Source organism: Corapipo altera, unplaced genomic scaffold (genome assembly GCF_003945725.1).
Source record: "Corapipo altera isolate COAL_440 unplaced genomic scaffold, ASM394572v1 133, whole genome shotgun sequence".
NCBI classification, from domain to species: Eukaryota; Metazoa; Chordata; class Aves; order Passeriformes; family Pipridae; genus Corapipo; species Corapipo altera.
In genome coordinates, this window is record NW_020884939.1 from 2140149 (window position 1) to 2161808 (window position 21660).

General features: G+C 52.4%; 1 protein-coding gene across 1 annotated transcript in view; it reads right to left on the reverse strand.

Moving 5' to 3' along the window:
- UNC5B (unc-5 netrin receptor B) overlaps positions 1–21230 on the reverse strand; it is a 53413-nt gene extending 32183 nt beyond the window's left edge. The window contains 1 exon segment of the mRNA XM_027661038.1: positions 21142–21230. Within this exon segment, the coding sequence (XP_027516839.1) occupies positions 21142–21220 (79 nt within the window). The 5' untranslated portion in view covers positions 21221–21230.
- Between the last annotated feature and the right edge of the window lie 430 nt (positions 21231–21660).

Below are 21660 nucleotides of genomic sequence, written 5' to 3' on the forward strand. Positions count from 1 at the left end.
GGGAGGAAATTAATGAAAAGCAAAGCTGATTACAAAGAACAATACAATGACTCAATCTGTTTCTTCTTTTACCTCAATTGTATAAAGCTTTTACATTTATGAAGGTTTCTCTCAATACACAATGAAATGGGCCTCCGAGGGAAGCAGTAATGGCCCTGGAGACTTTTGAGCAAGACTGGACAAAACACCACCGGAACAATCCCAGAGGAAGGGCCAGATGATCTAACAGGTCTTTTGCATCTTTAATTTCTCACCCTTTTCTTTCTCCTCCTGTTTCAGGCACAGGCTTTTTTGGTTGCTGCTAATTAGATGTTAATGCAAGAGCGGCTGCATTTGCAGCACATGGTGTAACCAAGGGGAAAACATCGGGGCCCTAAGTGACAAACAGATCCTAGGGATGTGTGACCTTATTTTCAGCGTGGAAAATCTCTCTCTGGTGGAAACACAGGCCATAAAATGTGAATACCCTTTCCACACCAGGATGGGTTGCTTCTGCAACCACTGCCTGATGCCTGTGAGTCAGGACAGTGCCAGCTTCAGATCTCCCTCTCCAGCCCCACATCCAACCTCTGAACCAGTGCATGCAAAGGATCTCCAAAGTAGTTCGCTCTATCCAGAGACAGCGGAAAAACCCCACCAGCACAACCTGTGTTTATGTCAACCACCTAACTGACCAACAAGACTGACCAACCCTCCTGGCTGCCCCTTTATAGAGCATCTCCCGGGAGAAGGCAACGAGATGCTCTTCACCACCAGCTCCTCCTCCTCTCTGCTGTTTGCTGGGCTATTTGGATCATCTCTAACACCCACCTCAGTGAGCTGCAAGGAGCTGAGCCGAGCTGTTTGTGATGAAATCAATGAGGCGACGCAGAGGCAGAGTCTGTGCCCTTGCCCGTGGCGCCCGGCCCTGCCACAGGACAGCCACCAAGGCTTGTCATTACCAGCACAACCATAAACACCACCAGAGAACCATCAGGTTGGAAAAGACCTCCCAGACCACTGAGTCCACCTCTACCTTGTCACCCAGCCCAGAGCACTGCATGCCGTGTCCAGTCGTTCCTTGGACACCCCCAGGGATGGGGACTTCACCACCCAACGGTGCTCGGAGATCATTTGGCAGAGATGTTCCACTGGGCTCCCACAAGATTTAAACAGATTTCAAGTATTCTGTTGTCTTTGATCACCCTTCCAGAAGCTTTATAGGAGAAGCCCACGCTCTGCCAGCCCTGGCCAGCAGAGACAACCCTGACTCTGTGCAGGGCTTGTGCTCCACTGGAGCACCATCATACCCTGAGGTCCACATGGAAGGCCAAGGCATGGATCAAGAATGGATGGGGAGCCTCAAATTTGTGGCACTGGGATGGTACTCCCCTCATAAGCGGGGTCAGAGCCCCCCCACGAGCTACTGGTGTCCTCACGGGCAGTGACCTCCCTCCAGCCCTACAGAGGATCCCGGTGCCTAAGCCCCAGCCATGACAGGAACAAAAGTCACTGCTAAGAGACACATTTACGACCTTCCAAGAGGGACCCTGCTGACAGCTTAACGAGCTTTTTGTTTTTCAAGTAGTGGTTTTATATTTACGACCTGAAAGGGAAAGATGCAAGTAAAGCAGATGATCATGGGGCTATCTGCTCCTTCTGCTCCTGACCCGCTGCTGTCCAGCCCACATCCAAGCCATTCCGGAAAGCCATAAAAAACGATTGCATTTCAGCTTTTCCCCCCTCCTCCTTCTTTTTCTCTCCTGTCCACTAAAAAAAAAAAGCACGTTTTTTGGTGGTGGTCATTTCTTGTTAACGCTCACCCCAAGGAAGAGCATCAAATATTAATGCAGGAAGCTTCAGAGAGATCACACCAGAAACCAGAGGCCCCATATGTTGTGGAGCATCCCAGTGGATGCAAGATCCCACCAATTCATCCCCAAGGCCTGGCTCTTTAATGCCTGGGAAGGAAGGAGGAGGCCAGAAGCTGGTCTTTTATGAGCCGGAGAGATCACATTCCTGGGACATCAGCCCAGAGTTACACTTAGAAGAGGAAAAAAAGTTAAGGGAAAAAAAAATCAAACCCCACCACTGCTCCACAGGATGCTGCACTGTTATTTATAAGCTTCAGAGTGAAAAGAGAGGGCAAAACTCACTGGTTGTGTGTTTTGTTTTTTTTTATCCCCAGATCTCAGCATTAGCACAGCAGAGAAATGCCTCTGGGCTGCAAGAGCATTCCAGCCACCAGCAGGAAGATAAGCCTCTTCCTTTGCCTCCAGGTTCCTTGGCAGAGAGGAGACACATGGGGTTTAATTGCATACAGAGATGCCACAGGGCTGACACAAGCATGATAAGAGCTTTTGTCCCATGAAAAAGACCCCACCCTGTGCTCCTAAAACTCAGAAGGGACCTTTGCTGAGGACTTGGTGGGGGACTTGCAATGCAAGGAGCTGGTGGGGGACATGGAAGGCCCAGATGTGCAATAAAACATCTGGAAGGGGAACTGTGCACTGTGGCAGTGTCCCATGGAGAACTGTTCCTGCTGCACCACAGCACATGATGTTGGACATACACATCCCATCTTCCAGGGGAGGAAAGCACCACTCTGCTTGGTGGTGGCATCTTTGTGCCCAAATGGTTGGAGTCGATGACCTCAGGTGGCTCTTCCAACCTGCTGTGCTGTGTCCAGCTCTGGGGCCTCCAGCATAAGAAAGGACATGGATCTGCTGGAGTGAGTCCAGAGGAAGCCACAGAGATGCTCCGAGGGCCAGAGAACCTCCCCTATGGAGCCAGGCTGGGAGAGCTGGAATTGTTCAGCCTGGAAAAGCCTCCAGGGAGACCTCAGAGCCCCTTCCAGTAGCTAAAGAGGCTCCAGGAGAGCTGGAGAGGGACTTGGAACAAGGGCCTGGAGGAACAGGACAAGGGGGAATGGCTTCCCACTGCCAGAGGGAAACGTTAGATAGAATATTGTGAAGAAATTCTTCCCTGTGAGGGTGGTGAGGCCCCTGGTACAGACAAGCTGTGGCTGCTCCACCCCTGGAAGTGTCTGAGGCCAGGCTGGAGGAGACTTGGAGCAACCTAATATAGTGGAAGGTGTCCCTGACCATGGTCTTTAAGCTTTCAGGTCCCTTCCAACCCAAACCATTCTGTGATTCTATGAACCAGACTTCTGAGCTTGGGACATCTTCTTCCTCATCCCCCTCCATGCCCACACAAGCCCAGTTGGGCAGCAGTGAAGCCACAGAAGCCCCGGGTGCACAGGTAAAAAAGGAAAAAAAAAAAAAGGGAAGAAAAAAAATTAAAGAAAGGAAATTAAAGAAAAAAAATAGGCTTTTAAGTGAGACTGAGGATTCCCCAAGCGCAGTTCAGAGCGGTGCGGGGCGGGGGAGGGGTGCGGAGTAGCGGGCAGCCCCCTCCCCGCTCCCCTTCCCCACTTATCGCTGCCCGGGGCTCTGCCCGGCGCCTGCCGATAATCAGGGAGCGCATTGAAACCCCGGCGCCAGACTGGATCCTTATCTCCTCCCGAGGAGGAATGCGGGATGGGGGCAGCCCCTGCAGCAGCTCGAGGAGGAGGAGGGGAAGGAAGAACCCCCTTCCCCTGGCCCCAGCAGACAGAGAGCAGGAGCCTGGGGAGGGGCGGGGGATGGAGGGACCCCCGAGGGGTGCGCAGGGCTCGGTGCCCAGCCCCGGCTCCCGGGGCGGCCGGAGGGGTCGGAAGCGCCCCCGCCTTGCGCAAGGGCCGGGTAATTATCCCCGGGGATAATTACTCTGCTTCATTTCCCCATAAAGTCAAGCCCTGGGTGCGGGAGCACGGCTGGGAATGCCCGAGGCTGGAGCCACGGGGACACGAGGCGACAGCCCGGAGAGCCACCGTCCCGCTCGGGGTGAGAGCTGTGAGCCCTTCCCAAAACAGCCCAAGACCTTCACGGCTCGGTCTGTGGACCGTCGCAGTCTCTCCGGTGGGAGGCAGAGGAGGGCGGGACCCCCAGAGCCTTCCTCCCTGGCGAGGAGGGTGGTGGGCTCTGCTCAGACTCTGGTTCAGGAGCTGCACGGGGCTGATCTCCATCACCAACAGGACCGACAGGAACTTCCAGCCTCCCAGCACCAGCGGGGAGAAGAGGAGGCGGTGCTGGCTCTCGTCCCGCCTGCTGCCAGGTGGGATGGGAGCCACGGCTCCAGCCTGGCGCTCCCTCAGCTCCCTCCCGGCACGAGGGCTGGATGCTCTTAACACCCAAAAAGAGCTTCGAGTGGTTATTTTCACAACTAGGAACCCAGAACTTTCGCCTCAGTGGCTGGAAAGCATCTGACCAGCACCCACAGTGAATTCGGACTCGCATCGTGCCACAGCCACGTGGCGTCCACGGACATCGCGCCCCAGCCAGTGTCTGCAACCCCCAGCTCCATCCCTGCCAGGGATTTCATGGGCATCCACCCAAAAAGGACTCTTGTTGGTCCCAGGGAATTCGCGTCCAATTAAAGGGATATTTTAAAAAAATCGTAATAAGGGGCTAATGAAGTTTAGAAGCTGCCGACAGCAGCCATATGCCTCAAATATGCTGGGTACAGCCGGTGCCTAGGTAATGCAACTGCAGGTATCAGCTCGCCTAATTAGCTACCAGAAGAAAGTCTAATTTAAAACAAAGCTCTTATTTTATTTATTTGCTGACAGTAGCAGAGCAATTCCCTCCAGCATGATGTGAAAGCAAACACACTGCCCTCAAAATAAACCACCACGGGCTTTTTAATTTTATCCTCCAAGTGTTCCCTGGTTAGTCTTTGGCAAGGGAAAAAAAAAAAAAAAAACCAAAACAAGAAAACAAACCAACAACAAAAACCCAACCTGCAGCTTCCATTAGCATTACAGAGGGCTTGCAAAGACAGCTTCCCACTTGTCACCTCCCTGCCACAGAAAACAGCAACACCATCAAGAGCTTCTGCTGTGCCAGGGAAAACTGCCTGGAATAAAATATCCCCCTTCTACTGTCATAATTTGGGGTGATGAAGGGGTCCAGCAAATCCAGGCCCCATTGTTGCCATCACCCTGCAGATGCCCAAGCTGGGGTCTGGCTCCAGACCACTGGTGTGAGGTGTAGGTCGTCCACCCAAAATAAGACTCCTGACTCTTCCCTCTCTTTGCCTCTGGATGCATCCAGAAGCCAATGTGGGGAGGGGAAAGAGAAATCCTAGAAGCACGGAGAAAGTGCAGGGCCACTGTGATTTTATTTAGTATCTTTATTTATTGAAGTGCTTTAAATAGATAGGGATTGACTCTGCCAGGTCTGGCTATTACAGCTTGAAAGGGGAGCTGCAGGCAGCTCTCTGATTAATGCACACGAGGCTACTTCCATGGATGCTCAGCATCCCACTCCATGTGGTACCTCCTCCTATCTTCCAAACTCCAGCAGGGACCCCTGAATCACCCTCTTCTTGCAAAACAAAATGACTTGGTGCCTCTGCTGCTCCCCTTTACACCATCCACAGGAAATGCCTCTCCACCCTCAATCACCTCCACATCCAACATCAAGCCACTAGTTCCACCACCCACCCAAGCCAAACCTTTCACCCTTCCCCTGTCACCTTCCTCACATAGTCCAAGCTCATCCAAATAGTCAGGGATTTATTCTTTCCTAACAACACGTCCTGCCAACCATTCATGGATTTCTGAAAGTGGGGAGAGGCATCACAACACTGGCTGGGCCCTGCATTTTATTTTCCACTGATTAAAGTAATAATGTTCAGTTAAGGAGTAAGTAAAAAAATCACACTATTCTTAGGCAGCTAGGAAAGAGGAGGAAAATCTATTGCAGCGACCCTGAACAGGCACTTCCCCAGGGCTTGAGGCAGAAAACTTATCAGACACTGCTCTGATAACATATTCAGGCTGAACCATAAGTCTTCAGCGTTTAAAAGGTGGATAAAAGGTGTTCCTCACTGCAAACTAAGTGAGCGGGGGGAAATGAGGTTACAAAACCACTGAGGCCAAAGGCTGAGGGGTGGCAGCAGCTCTGGGGTTCGGCCACATCCCCAGCACACGCTCCTGAGGGCTAAGCAGGAAGATGCTGATGGTGGGCACCCACCTCCTGCCACCAAAGTGTCCAGGGAAAATTTGTCTTCTGCTTGTTTAAAGCTGCAGAGAAGTAGGAAAACCAGCATCCGTACCACCCTCAGGCTGGTGAAAGATTTCCCCTGGGCCAGCATCCTCAATCATCCTCAACAATGTATTTGCTCATTCTGGGCCCATTTGCTTCCCCTGCTATGTGTTCCAGTCCCAATGCCTGTCTTGCAACACCTTTCCCCCACCCCTCTCCCCCAACACAGCTCCTTTTCTTCCCTGTAACTCCAAACCAACCCTCTGTCCTGGGCACAAAGAACTGTGAGGTTTCTGCTGCAGGTTTCTCTCTGCACTGGTTTCCCATCTGGCTTCTTTGGGAATGCCAAAGCACAAAGTAAGCCAGCTGTGACCTGCAGCTACTTTTTAAGAAGTAACTCCACTGGAATTTTCTCCACACCTAGTGCAGTGATGGAGTTGGAAACACAATCTCAGAGGTGTCCCCCTTCTCCTTAGCAATCACCTGCTCTCCAGTCACCTCCTGAATCCCATAACGATCACCCAAGCTGGGGAAGCCAAGCAACACAAAACAAGTTGGAAACAAACTGTCCTGTTTCCAAGCCACCTTGGAAAGGTCAAGTTAACTATTCTTGAAAGAAAAAAACCACCAAAAATCCACGTTTTCCATGCCTTAGCACCCCCCATGCATGGATGGGAAGCTCATGGCACGAGCAAGTAGCAACCACACAGCTGCTTTTGCAAGTTCCTCTTCCAGTGCCTCAGGCTCAGACTTCCAAGCAAACTCCAGGCTCCAGCCCAACTGCTCCCCATTCCTAGGAATGGTGACCCCTCAAACAACAGCCCACCAGCTCCACAGCACTGCCATCCCTACAGATTTTGGATGCCACCACCCTCCCCAAACCTGCAGCTCTGTGCTGCAGACAGGGGTGCCCGATCCTGGCATCACCCAGTCAAAACCATTGCTTCCTCCCTCCCTCTTTCCCTCCTCCCTCCCTCAGAGGCTGGTTTTCCAGGCAAAACAAGGATGGGAATTACTCAGGCAGCATGTGACATGACCACCAGAAGGAGGGCATTGCATTACTGGAGCTAAAACTGGATCCCGGTTTCTATTGTCTATTCTTTTGTAGTGATGGGAAGAAAGAGCTGCTGCTCTGTAATCAGCCCTCTTCTGGCTGCTTCCCTGCTTTTAGGGCCAACCAGGATAATGCAATGTTGCTTTCATGTGGCAAGAGAAGCTTATAAACAACACTATTACACTGATACAGCGCTGAAATTAAAGCCCTGCTCCGAGCCTCAGTCACTCCCACAGGCAGCCTGCATTGCCTCGGACTTCATATCTTCTCCCAAAGTCTGCAGTACAGTGAACAGACTAAATTTCATCCTGAATTAGCACTCGTGAAATTTAATTACTCCAAAAATGATGTCTATTACCTATTTCTGAAAAGAAGAGTAATTCCTTCCAGCTTTTGCTCATGTTCTCTCAGCAAACGCTCGCTTCTTGTTTCCCTCACAGCAGAGCAGCTCCAGATCACGATTCACCCCAAAACATGACAGTCTTTTCTTCACTGATGCATCTTCGCAGCTTTATTTTATTTTTTGGCCCAAAATTATTGAGATTTACCCCGCCACTTCCTCATAAAAATTCAGATTCTGAGCTCACCCATACAGATCGAGCCTAAAACCTCCAGAGCGGATTCACTCAGCCAGAAATGATCTCAGCTGTGAAACATCACAAGGGGCAGTCACTTTCTCAGCAGCCTCAAAATAGAGGTTGTTTTTCCTTTTTTTTCCTTTTTTTTTTTTTTTTAAATTAAAAGGGATGCCATCTCTCTGCATTATCTGGAATAAACATCCTGGTGCTGGAATAAAAACACACTTTTCCTTTCCTAGCTCCAGTTTCTTGTTTTCACCAGCTTCTTGAGAACCTTGTCATGGTTTTCCAAGCCTTCTCCTGCACTGCATTAAGAGCCTATGTCTGCAAATAATGCAGTTTAAACCCCAGGGAACTCTGCAATAGGACAAGGACTCATTTCCCCACCCAACTCACCGGAGCCCTTCCCCAGACTCAGCTTCTCTTGGATGAAAGCATCTCCTGGGCAGCTTGGTGGGGATGAGCCAGTGAAGCAAGGGCCAGGTTTATTATGGCACTTCCCTAGGGACAAATACCAGCCAGATCAAACCCTGGGGAGACCTTCAGGACCTGCAGCAGCAGCTGGAATCATATCAATGGAAGATCCTTTTTTTCTCCCCCATCTTTCCCCTTGATACTCCCTTTTCAGAGAGGTCAGGGACTCCTGCTCCTCAAAAACATGAAAAGCCAAAGCTGCACCATTCTTTTGACCCAGAGATAACCCAAACTCCTCCTAACTTTAGGCCCCGTGATTGACATAAATGCCCTTTTAACTCCCTTTTTTCTACACACATGGTGGCAAAATGAGTCCCAAGTAACTACACCACATCCACCAGGCCAAGGGATTCCATCCAAAGCCCGTGTCTAGCCTGCAAGGAAGCCCACCCTTCCTTCCACAACCCCCTCCCGCTGACCAGGGCATGGGATGCTCTTCTCCCACTTCCCCTTCAATCTCAAACATCATTAGCAAAGGATCATTTCCTTCAAATAAAGGTCACCTGCCAACAAATGCCTTTTGCCATGCCCTGACAGCAGCCTTCAGCTCTTCCCTCACCTTGCCTAAGGTTTTTCCAACTTTTTCCTCAGTCCTTCATGTGTTTCCAGGTACCCCATATCCCAGCTTGTATGCCGTGGTCCCTCGAGCAGCCGAGCAAAACCTGTTTTCCTACAGATCTGCTCCAAATGCTCCCACCCACGTGGCGTTTGTGTTCCCCAATAGTAGGTGGAAAGTGTTATGCTGTTGATGTTTTGGGTTGTTTTTTTCTTTTTTTTTTTAGTGGGATATTAATAGATCCCTCTCACTGGCCGACCAGCTCGCCTAGATAAAAACTTTATTGCTAATTTCCTAATCAGGCAGGCGCTTAATTACGAGACATCTCCTTCTGAGTCAGAGGGGGAGGGATGCAGACACACAAACAGCACGACAGGAAAGGGAAAAAAAAAAAAAAGTCTGGGTTTTTATAGGAAATCAAGCTAAAAAAAGAAATCCCCTCCCCCCCAAACAAACAAACAACTGAAAAAAACCACAGAAGCCATCCAGCCAAAAGATAAATCCGTGGGGATTTTTTGTATCTTAGGCACAGGAGCTCATCTTGGTGTGGGGGACAAGGTGATGCTGTGCCCTGCGGTCCCTTTGGACGAGGGGCTGGAGCCCACGGCCGCTTCCGGGGGTCACGGCAGTGCCTCCCCCCTCCCGTGTCCCACATAGAGCTCGGTCCCCATGGGCTGAGAGCAGATGGTTACCAAGCTGACAGGTTGCAAACAGCTCCGTGGAGCCGGTTGGGGAAGCACATACTGTCTCCGTGCCTTTAGTTTTGGAAACAAAAGATGTCTCCCAGCTAAAAAAGTTTGCTGGGAGACCTCGGCGCTCCTTCCTGTCTTCGGATTTCTTTTTAAAAGCGCTTTCATCCAGCTCACATCGCTTAGGTCCGATGTCTGCACAACTCTCCAGGCTGCCTGCACAGAACATTTTCCACTCTGAGAAGGGAAAACAGACCTTTTCCTCTGACTGGCCTCTCTATAGCTGGAAGGAGACTGCAAGGACAGCCACGGTGCAGGGCACATCACCCTTGCTTTTCCAGCAGGCTGCAGGCACTCCCTTCCCAGCAAAAATTTCTTCCTGTCAGGCTTGCAAACACCATGAACTCAGGACAACCCAGAGGAGCTTCTTCCCAGCATCCTTGTTGTTTATTTATAGGAACCCCAAGGCTTGGAAACAACCCTGGACCCCAGCCCTAAATACACTGGACAGGGACCCAAATCATCTCTTAGTGTGGGTTTACTTTGCTAAATCATCCTTTGCTAGGCCACGTTGGACAACTCCTCCACACCTACCGGGATGCAAAGCGCAGCCAAACTGCAGGATTCTGGCTTCCTTGGCTTCCCTGCTGGTTTTAGCTCTGCAACTCGACCCTTGCAGAAACATATGGTTTGCATTCTCCCCCCTAAACCTTCCACAGACTCACACACGCTCTCCTTCCCCCGCCTCCCCGTGGCACACAAACCAAGGCCCTTTTCTCTTTAAGCGAGGAATGGTGCCGACAGAGCTTCCCATCCCTCTCCGAGGGAAGGAGACGGGCACAGGTGGAGCGGGAGAGGCTGCAGTAAAACCCCTCGGCCGAGACCGCTAAGTGGGGTTTGCTGTTCCATGCAGGGGTCATTAACATCCCGGCTGGATCTGCTGCGTCCCCTTATAGCCAGTCCATAAATACTGATGGAAACAGAGCTGGCATGTCACTGGGATGCGGAGATGGAAAGGGAGGGGGGCAGCAAGTGCATGCACAACAAGGAGCCACTCTAAAAGGGAAGCTTTTCCTTCCCCAGCCAGCCAGGGACCACATCCAACCTCTGCAAAAGACAGGAACAACAGCATGCCTTTGGGATGCAGGGATGGCAAGCGGGTGCAGCAGTGCCAGTGGTCAGAGGATGTTCAGGGTTAAGCAGCAACTTCTCCTCTTTTCCCCTCCCTGTGTGCAAAAATCATCTTTTATCTTCCTGTTAGGCAGTTTTCATCTCATTTTCTGCTTCATCCAGCAGCCAGGCTTTTCTCCCCTCAAAATGACTACAGCAGCCTAAGCTGGTTTTTGTTCAGCCCAGACCAATCCAGCGGGAAGCAGTAAGAGGGATTTTTATGGAGCATTAGTTTGCCTTCGTGGAAAGCGAGGCCTCACCTTCCCCCAGCCCGCGCCACTGGGTGAGGTTAAAAATTCACAGGGGCGCTCAGACCTGCTTCTTTCTCCCAGTGTCCCCAAAGCACCACAGTGGAGAGGAGGCCTTGCGGAACCTGGGAGGGTGTGGAATGGATGGATAGATGGACGGATGGATGGACGGATGCCCCTGGCCAAAACAGCGCCGGCTGTGATGGAAACCAGAAGCCTTGTGGTCTATGAGCCCGAACTGCCTTCCCAAGGCATACCGAGCATTGCTGGAGTGCCTATGTGCCCCACACCACCCTCCCGGCCACCAACCCTGGGGAAAAAAAAAAAAACAACACCCCAAATCCTCTGAATTTGTATATTTTCAGCAGCACAGGACCAGCAAGCCTGACAGCTTCTTGGAGCTGAGCACAGCATGAATTCCCCTCAGCAGGTATTAAAAACCACACTTTAAAAAAAAAAAAAAAATCTCTATTTTTGACCTGTTCTGTGTTTAGGATCAGTGTTACTCAAGGTTTTAGCTGGACAGATGAGGCCCTGCAGTAACCTGTGGCTTCCCCTACTACTTATCCCTCAGGATCCTTCGTCATAGGCTGCGACCCCATCTGCAAAGCCGGCGTGTGGGTTTTTCCATCCCCGGCAGGACCAGCCCCAACACGCCCCAGACTCCCAGGGTTTTGCTATAAACTACAAAGGAACCTGCCCAATTCGCCCCAGTTTGCATAACCAGTTTATCCCAAGCATTTGTTTTAAAAACTCAGCTCTGGTTAGTCATTGTTCAGCCCAAACAGAACCCAGCCCTCTTCCCAGCTTTTGGATCTAGCTTTTCCAGCTTTGGGCATAGCCAACGTTTTTATCTTGGTGTGTAAATTTTAGAGTCTGAAGTATGTGCCTCAATGCCCTGTTTTATATATATACACACATGTATATTTTATATATATTATATATATATATGTCAGGGTAGCTGAAGGACCCACAACCCAGGATAGGGATTAACCAGTAGGCTCTAAGTCCTGAAATCCAAAACTAGTCATTCACCAGTAGCAAATGATTCAGCACAGACACACATGGAAAAAAAAACCAAAAAGAGGGACTGAAAAGGGGAAGAAAGTCAGTTTTATAGCCCTTGGCAGCCCCCACCCCACTTCCTCACACTCAGGATCCCGCTCACCCGAGCAGCTCTGTGCTGCTCAGCTCCACAGCCAAATCCCCTCTCCCGAAACAAATCCCTTTAGTGCCGACGCCGGAGCACGGAAAGAGGCATTTGCAAAGCTCTGACTGCAGAAAAGCAGCCAAAATGATGTGCAAGGGGAATCAGACATCCTGCAGGAAAACCTGCTTCCACAACTGAGTCAGCATCTCTTCCTGAAGACCAGGGGAGGACGAGCGGAACCACAGAGCTGGTGGACGTGCAGATGGATGTGGAAGGAGAGCCCAAAATGCCACCTCCTCTTCTTTCCAGCCCAGAGTGGCCCTGGCAATGGTGACAGAGTTGGGCATGCACCCAGCAGTGATACCATGTCACCAAATCCTTGTCCCCTAAACACAGACCAATGCAACTCAGAGGAGACCCTACAGAGCTGTGTAGGGACATCCCAGCGAGGAGCTGGGAGCACTGGGAACAGCTTATTCCAGCCTAATTCAGACTTCCAGCAATACTTGGCCCGCTCTACGGAAATGTCCCCCAGTCAGGTCCCAGACAGCAGAAGAGACAGACATTTAAGCTTCTCCAAGATAAGCTGGAAGAGAAAACCCTTCAATGAACCCCGTCTCCGGCACAGTGACCCAGACCGCTGATTACTTTTAATTGCCGCGTAATTGGACTCGAGGAGCCATGCTTTCATTTTAAACCTGTCTCTACACTTCACATCTGTCAAAGTGGGAAAGAGAAACCTTCAAAAATAATATTCCAGTGCAGGAACACCATAGCAACATCCAGCAACTGCAAAAAGAGCTGCGGCAGTGGGGAGGCAAAGGTTGCACCACCAGCCTGTTTGGGATAAACAGGGGTGGAGGGAGGCTGCTGGATCCCACACCTGGGCAGTGATGGCCCCAGGCCAGCCCACAGCAGACAGCCTGGCCACACTGCAGATCCACCCTCATGACCAGCACTAATTACTACCTTCACTTGCAGGGCCCTGCAAAGCCTTCAGAGATGCCCCTTCAGGTGAGGGTGGGGACGCTTGCTCGGCTCCACAGATGAAAAGGAAGCAGCAGACCACATTATTTTTTTTTTTTTTTCAGTTGTTTTAAATAGCAACCACTTTCTGGCTGCTGGAAAACACCCTCCTTCTGTTCTTCAAGCCAACCCAAACAGATGGAGCCAATAATGCAGCTGGGTGATGGCACAGGACGGCGAGGTCTCCACAGGGGGAGATCAGCCTCAGCTCACAGACCATGAGAGAGGAGGCCACACCCCATAATGATGGCAGGGAGGCATCAACCCAGAGGAATGAACTTCATTCCATAAAACCCTGTTACCGAATCACAGAATCATTAAGGTTGGAAAAGACCTCCAGGGTCATCGAGTCCAACCTCTGACAAAACACCATCTTGCCAACCATGGGATTATCCTCCATTCCAGTTGCTCTCAGTCCTCCAAACAGCAGTCACCATCACCTGAAGGAAGTATTCCAGTTTCCCAGATATCATGTGAGTCCACTGGAAAACTGGACAGTCAGTGAAGCAAGGTCTTCCACTGAGGACCACCCTGGTGCCTTCAACCACTGCTGGGTGGATGTGCCCATGTGTGCCCCAAACCTCACAGCCTAGAAAGCATTGAGGGCACCTGCTGACGGCAATATTGCATCCCAGGCGTGTCCCTTCTCCCATTTAAATCTGTCCCGAGGAGTTTCTGGGCTCTCCAACCTCCTGCCTAAGGAAAACTCCCACGCTATACAATGCAGCACAACCCTTTAATAGCCTCCCGCCTCCACAAGCCACCCGGCCGGGAAGCCTGGGTATGGTCTGACACGTCTCATCCCTCCCTGTCACCGCCCCAGGAGGTGTAGGTACATCCAGAAGCCCACCCAAAGGTGCTGTTCCTTGTTTAAATCCTGGAAGAGGACCTGCAGAGGCATTTCAATGCTCTTGACAGAGGAGGGAGCGTGGTGAGAAGGGAGCAATCAGGGGTCACTTCCATTGTCAGTGGCAGCTCCCAGGGATAAGAGTTGGTCCACAAAGGGAAAGCTCACAAAGCAACAGCAGTACGAAGTCTGGGTGAAGAAAACCTTGCTCTCATCTCAGCTGTGCCCTCATCTCCCACCCTTTAACAGCCACCACGTCCGTCCCCACACAACTCCAACAGGGAGGGATGCCCAGTGGGGAGGAGCATCCTTGTGCCTTATAGGAGCATTCCCCGTGCCCCATCCTGCACTCAAACCTTCTAACACATGTTTTACCTGCACCTGGACAGCCATTTGGTCCAATAGATCAAGATGTGCTGAAACTCATCCCTAGGACAAGCCAAAGCACCTAAAAAAACCCTGTGCCTGCAGCGACATCAATATCAAGAGCATTTCTCCACCTCTATGGAAGCTTTGCAGAGTTTTTTCACTCCCCACACCTCTCTCCAGCATCCCATGCTATCCACCTGCATGGATTCTCCAGCTGGGGATACTCCTGCAGGGCCCCAAAGCCCACCCATCTGCACTGGGATGTCCTCACCTCTCCTCCTGTGGTGGCCCCGCTCCAGAGGAAGGCAGATGGATCTAATACGCATTAAACGTCTCAAAATGGGATTTTCCACGCTCTTTCAAAGGGAAACAATCCCTCAGCTTTGGCACTCGGCGTAAGCTTGTGAAGGAGGGGAGCTGGGGGGCAGCAAAGGTTATTCATGGGGTCTTTATGGAAACCACCCTGGCGGGACCCCCCGGAAGCATGAGAGATGCTGGGATCTGACTTTTGTGTCTGGCTCCATGAGAGGGTTGTACCGATTAGGGTGGCAGCCTGTGCTCACAGCCCTGGGTGTTCCAGCTGGGAAGGGATGGCTTGTGGTGATTTTCCTCCTTCTCCTTTATTCCCATAAGACATGGGAATAAACTGGGGAGAGAAGCGAGGGCAGTCGTGCTCTAGGCATGTATGTACAGATATTATGGACTGCTGCAGACAGATTGTGGTGCAAAGGGAGACCCCCACAAATCTGTACAGGTCTTGTTCCTCACCTGAAGGGACTCACTCCTCCAAGGAAAGGGACAGTACAGGCCCAAAATGTCAGGAGAGAAAAGCTCTGCTCAGTTTTCTCCTTGTACAACCAGGTATATTATTACTCTTAAGTAATAATATAAGTGTCTCAACTCATGTCCTTCATCTCCCAGGGTATGAGAAAAGACAACAAACAACACAACACACCAGCACTGCCTTAAACTGACACAACAAGCAAAGCCAAAGGGGAAAAATAGCTCAAAACCATTTGATTTTTAAATCTCGGGGGCTATGTCAACCCCATCCATCCAGACCAAGCCCTGTGTGGCAGGTAATGGGATGCAGCTCCTGATACATATTTCACCTGGATAAATTCAGCTCCAGGAGGAAACTTTATGTCATGGTCACAGTCCTATTTTGGGACTCCTGTGCCACTGCCATCCCCATGCTTATACCCCACGTGGCTCCACAGCAATGCCCAGGGCTTGGGACCTGGTAATTCCTCCTCCCCCAGCAAAGAGCCATGTCAGCAAGGAATTAGCTGGACAGGGAATATTTCCCAGCACCTAAATGAGCGAGAGCTTGGCCATCAATCCCCAGTGAAGAGGGGCTGAAGCAGGAGGAGAGAAGGAGGAGAGGCCTCCATGTGTGCTCCAGGTAGGCAGGAAGGGAAGGAGCCTGGCAAAGCCCAGGGAAAGATGGCAAGGAGAGTTCACACCAAAGAAAAACACACTTTTTCCCCCTCAAGCTGTAAGACAGCCTGCCTGCTGCTGAGCATTGCAGTGACATGGGGATTGCTTTGCTTCAATGCTTTTTCCCCACCTGAATTTCCCCGTATTGGGCTCCACAGAGAAACACTGGGCTACCTGCAGGGACACAGGGAGCCAAACTTGTCATCACAGTCCCTCTACCAGACTCACCCCAAGATGCACCCCTGGCCATCAAGAGTTCTGTTCAAGGCTTACAGCTTCAACACTCCCCCAGTTACACCAGGCAGCAGTGCCTGCACCCCCAGTTTGGGGGCCCATCGCCTCAGGCGTTTCACTCCAAACCTAACCCAGCTATGACACGTCTGTGTGGGTCTCAGGAAGCCCACTGAAACTGGGAACAGCCCCCCAAAAAGTGGGAGAAGCCACCCAAGGCAGCAGAGAGCAGAGGAGACTCAAGCGGGGCCACGCTGGGCTGCAGCAGGGAGGGACTCGCAGGAGATTAAAGGCAGAGTGCAGGACACGCTGGAGCAAGCCCCGTGCTAAATAATTCCTGCTTCCCTTCCCTTTCCTCGTTTTCCAGCGTGGCTTTGCCCAGCCTTTCCCAGCTTGGCTGGCATTAGATCTCAGGGCTCGGTCTGCCTTTCCCTCACCTCCATGCAGCCGATGAGATCCAGAGGTGCTGAGCCTCCCCAGCAGAAATAAAAAAATGGGGTTTTGAGCCCCTACATGGAAAAAAGAAAACCAGAAAAAAAAAAGCACAAATAGCAGAGGGATTAAAAAAAAAAAATCCCCTAAAAATCCAAGCTCAGCAAACATGTGGCTGCTACCAGCCCAGCCCAGCGGTTTGGGACGGGAACGGGCTCCGGAGGAGGAGGAGGGGACGGCAGCTCTTCCCCTCCGAGGAGCAGGTCTGGGGCTGCCAGCCCAGCGCATTCCTGCGCCGTGAGTCAGGCCTCCGAAAAACCAGGAGGCTTCAAAAATAATACTCTGTGCAGCCTTTGGGATGCTTTGCTTGCCTTCTGAATCCCCAGCCTCCCCCGTTTTAGCACTTTGCTCCCCAATGGGACTAAAACTGATTTATCCCAAAACCCAGCTGGGACCCTCAAGAACAACATCACTCTCTGTGCAGGGAGCCCCAGCGTGAAGCTAAAAGGAAACCCACACTCCAGAGCTGCCTCAACAGTAAAAATCCAAGCGTCAGCCAAGCCTGCAGGGCTGCAGGGACAGGGAGGATTTAGGGAGTGTTAGGGAGGGTGCTGCATCCAGCGAGGGGCCTCCAGGCTCCCACCAAGAGAGGTCCCTGGGAGGGTGGGTGTGAAGCCAGAGCAGCTCTATGGGGCTTTCTGCCTCTCCCAAGCCAAAGCTCTGCAATTCCCAGCCCTAGTGCAGGTCATACAGGATTTTTTCCAATGCTCCAGCCTAACGTGAGGAGACACATCACTCAAAAGCTACTCGTTCACCAATCTTGGGACACCATGAAGGCTCTGATTTGCTTGGGTGGTTTGGTTTTTGGGTTTTTTTTGGGAGAGGGGAGAACAACACAGTTCACACAACGTTACCTTAAGGTTCTGAGCTCTGTCAGTCCCAGGGAAGGACTGGCCAAGGTCCCTTCAGCCCAGGATGCGCAGCAGGAATCACAAAATTCTTTGGGTTGGAAGGGACCCTAAAGTTCATCTAGTTCCAGCCCCCTTGCCACAGGCAAGGACACCTCTCACTAAACTGGACTGCCCAGGACTTTATCCAACCTGGCCCTGAACACTTCCAGGGATGGAAGCTCCAGGAGAAACAAGTCTCCATGTCACCAGACACAGGTCCCCTCACAGACCCCAGCATCCCATGGGCCAGGGCTGTGTCAGCTTGGTGCCACCGTGCTGTGACTCACAGGCAGGGGTGTCTTGCACAATACAACTGATTACAGCAAATTACAGCTTTGCATATTTTGGAAAACCAAACCTGGAGCCACGGAGGAGCAATGCCACAGAGGGGCCGATGGCAGCCAGTGAGCAGCTCAGGCATCCCCCACAGCCCTGATAATCCCCCTTTCCCGCAGTGAGATGCACGAGTGGGATGGCAGGAGGGGGCAGAGGGGATGGGCTGATGATTTATTTCCCCCCCTCTCTCCTGCTCCAGCGAATGTTTTCACTCGCATTAGCATCGCTAAAGCCGGGAGGATATAAGTGAATAGGAAACAGCAGGAACCTGTGGCTTTATGGCACCAACATCTGCTGTAATGAACTCCTCACAGACTCCATACAGCCCCTTCCACCCTCACCTCCCAGCCTTCCTGCTGCCTTCCTGGCACCCGCCTGCCAGCCTGGCTTGGCCCAGCAAAACCCAGCTCAGGACTCTCCCAATAACCTACGAGGCTGGCAGGATGATCCTCCGGCCCCAAACACACTGGGAGGGAGAGAGCTGTAGGGCTGAGGATTTAAAAGTGCTGCCACTGCTAGAAATGGAAGGAAAACCAAGCTACTTGCAGCATCTTGGCTCGCTTAACTGACCCAAAATACAGATCTGTTTTTTAGATATTTTTATATATATTATTCCTGTACAGCTAGGACAGGGATGGAAAGGGAACCAGCATGCACAGCATCAAAGGGACCCATGGGATACACAAAGCAGGGAGATAAAGGACACAGATGGACTCTCCAAGCTCCTTACAGGGTCAGCAGCCGTGTGCTTGTGCTTTCTAAACAGAGAAAATGCAAGCTGGATTTCTCCTCTACCCCCCCAACTACCTACTTCCAAGAGATTCTGCCCTCTTTAAATCTCTCCTTTTTTTGTTGCTGTTGTTTCGGTATTTCACCCTGCTGCTATCATACACAGAGAGCACCCACTTCTAGGAGAGAGAGGGCTCCATAACCAACCAGCTACAGGAGAAGGAGACAAAACAAAAAACCAGAGCAGATCCTTCCATATACTACTGTCCTTAAGCCTCCACTTCCAAAGGGCAGGACTGGATGAGCAACAGGTCTTGGAGCAGCTCTGCCCTGGCCATCTGCTCCCGACGGCAGCAGCAGGCAGGCAGCCTCCTGCCACCACTGTCCTTGCAGCTCACAGTGAGCTGATATCCCTTCCTCCCCAGGTGTTTTCCCGCTGGTGATAGAGCAGAAGGATGGAAGGACAGTCCTTCACCAGGATGGCAGTGCCACACTGTCTGCAAACCCCTTTGTCAGCTAAGTGCCCCCCTCCAGCATCACCCTCGAGTTTTCAGCCACCCTTCTGCAGCCTCCGTGCAGCCCTCGGGGAAAGACTCACCTCAAGCAAGCTCCAAATCCTCACACAGAGTTTTCTCCTATCCAGAGGTGCACACAGAGGAGCAGGAGGAAGCCTGGCAGGTAAAGCCCCAGGCTCAGGATGGGGGGATGTGCTGGGAACTGGGGTTCCCCCAGCAGCAGTCCAGGGGATGGATGAGTGGACCAGCTGCTTCTGAGCTCAAACCCACACCCAAAACAACACTTCTCCCCCTGCATTGCAAAACCCAACACAAACAATGTGTACATTCTCTGTTATCAAAAGAGAAAATTGTTTTCTAGGTGATGGCTCTCCCTCCCTCCTTAAAACCAGGCAAGGATGTGGAAGGGAGCGGATGATCACCGGGTCTCGGCTGCCTCCTCTGCATCATCACATGCCACCTCTACACAACACTCCTGGAGAAACGCTAATTATAGCTCTACAGCTAAAAACTTTATTATACGCAGACATACATATGCCAGATTACCAGCGTGCCTTGAGAGAGCTCCCCAGGCTCAAACTGAGCCAGGTGGGTCAGGTTTAACTTGTTTTTTTTTTTTTTTCTTCATTCCCTCCCTCCCTCCTGCCCGGTTTTATTTCAACCCCTGCGTGAACTCGGTGAACACAAAAATAAAGAGGACAGAGCCAGGCACGGGGGTCCTGCACCACCAACCCTCCCCTTGGCAGCCACACTGCTTGGTCACAGCTAAACCCTGCCCCACAGCAGCCTGGCTAATCCAGCCCTCCCAGACCCATCCCCAGCATCCCACGCCATGTCGAGCCTCCGGGCCCCTCACTGCCCATCCCTACACCACGGAACCGCTCCCAGCCAAGCAGGACACCAGTTGCCAGCCCTCAAACCTCTCCCTTCCCAACGAGGGAGAGTTTCTTCTGGCTAGAAGATGCCGCTGCAGGAACGTCCAGGCCACTGAATAAGTCAGTAGTGCCATTCCTGTTTCCCATTCGCCCAAACACACTGGATCTTTGTGTGGCGGAGGCGGAAAAAATATTAATCTAATTAAACTCCCTCCCTAAAATTCCTCGTCACCTTAATTACGCTTCAGAAAAGAAGGCTTGGTTCATTTTCCTAGAAAATCAGCTTGTCAGGAGACGCTTTCAACTCCTAACAAGACCGATCTGTGCTTTGCAACGTGTCCTCGAACCCTCGCCAGAAGCTGCGGGGAGCGAGAGATCCCGAATTCCCACGGGGATGACTACGCTGCCCATCACGGTTATGGTCTCTTCCAACCTCTAAAAGCCATCAAACTTTATGGGGCTCCACTTCTGAGCTCTACACTCGAGCACGTCTTTTTACACCTGGAGAATAAACACCCGGCACCTTTGCTTTGCCACCGCCGGAGGATGACAAAGGACAGAGTCCCGAGATGCTGAGGATGTTCGGGAGTTGTGGAGTGGGTGTGGGGGGAAAAACACAGCTGAAAGGCTGAATTTGATCACAGGAGTCCTAACGAGAGAGGGCAGCAGGAGAGAGGTGCCTCTGTTTCTTGTCTGTGGCAGGGATTACTGACGGAAGGGCTGGATTTAAGTGCATCTCAATCACAAGATTGCGTTGCGCACAGGAAACTTTGAAGAGCCGTAGGAAAAGACCACTTGGCTGCCTGGCCATCAATGGCTCGGCTTATGAAAAAGCAGATTTCTTAAAAAAAAAATTGATTAAAAAAAAATCCAGGCTGAATAATCACTTCTTTGACACGCTGAGGAATCGCAGCTGGCGATACTACAAAAACAGGGCTGGGTTTGTTTTGCTTTTGCCAAGAAAAATAAATATATATATATATACAGAGAGAGAAATATAAGGAAGCGGCACGGTGAGGCGGGCAGGGAGCGGCGCTGGTAGCTCACATCCCCCCAGAGCATCCCCCCCGGAGCGGAGAGCGCTGCCAGCCCGTTTCCCCACGGAGCATCTCCCCCGGACTGGAGAACGCTGCCAGCACATACCCCCACGGAGCATCCCCCCCGGAGCGCAGGGCGTTGCCAGCCCCCCCCCCCCCGGGCCCCCCCCCCCCCCCCCCGGGGGGGGCGCGCCCCCCCCCCCCCCCCCCGCCAACCCCTCAACCTTTATCTTAAAGGAAAACCAAAACAAACACGAACTCAGCGTCACAAGGCTGAACACCACGACCGGCAGTGAACTTTTTTGGGGGGGTCGCTGCCCGCCCTACAGCCTCCCGCACAGCCCCTCCAAACTTGTGCCCCCCTTACCTGCGGCGGCCAGCGCCCGGCGGAGCAGCAGCGGGAGGAGGAGGAGGAGGAGGGTGATGCGGAGGGCGGGCGGCGGCATGGCGGCGGGACTGGGATCGGGATGGGATGGGATCGGGACGGGAGCGGAGCGCTGCCCGCCCGCCTCGCCACTGCCGGGCTGCCCGGCACGGGGGGCGGGGCCGGGGGCGGGGCCTGGGGGCGGGGCCTGGGGCCCTCCATCCCTGCGATGAGCTGCGACCGGGCTCAGCCGCCCTCCCTCCCTCCCTCCCTCCCTCGGCACCTCCGCCCGCCCCGTCCCGGGATACGGGGATGGAGCCAGGCCGGGAGAGCGGCTGCCGGGCCGGGGTGGGGAACCCGCGTTAACCCGCGGAGCGGCGGGTCCCGCTGTGCAGTGGGGCCGAGCGGGCACAAGGGGGAGCCCCGCAACGCGCTCGGCGCCGAGTCCCCCCCTCCCTCCCCCGCCGCGTCCTCCTCCCTCTGCAAAAATACTTTGCACGAGGGAAGCGGCGCGTCCTGCTG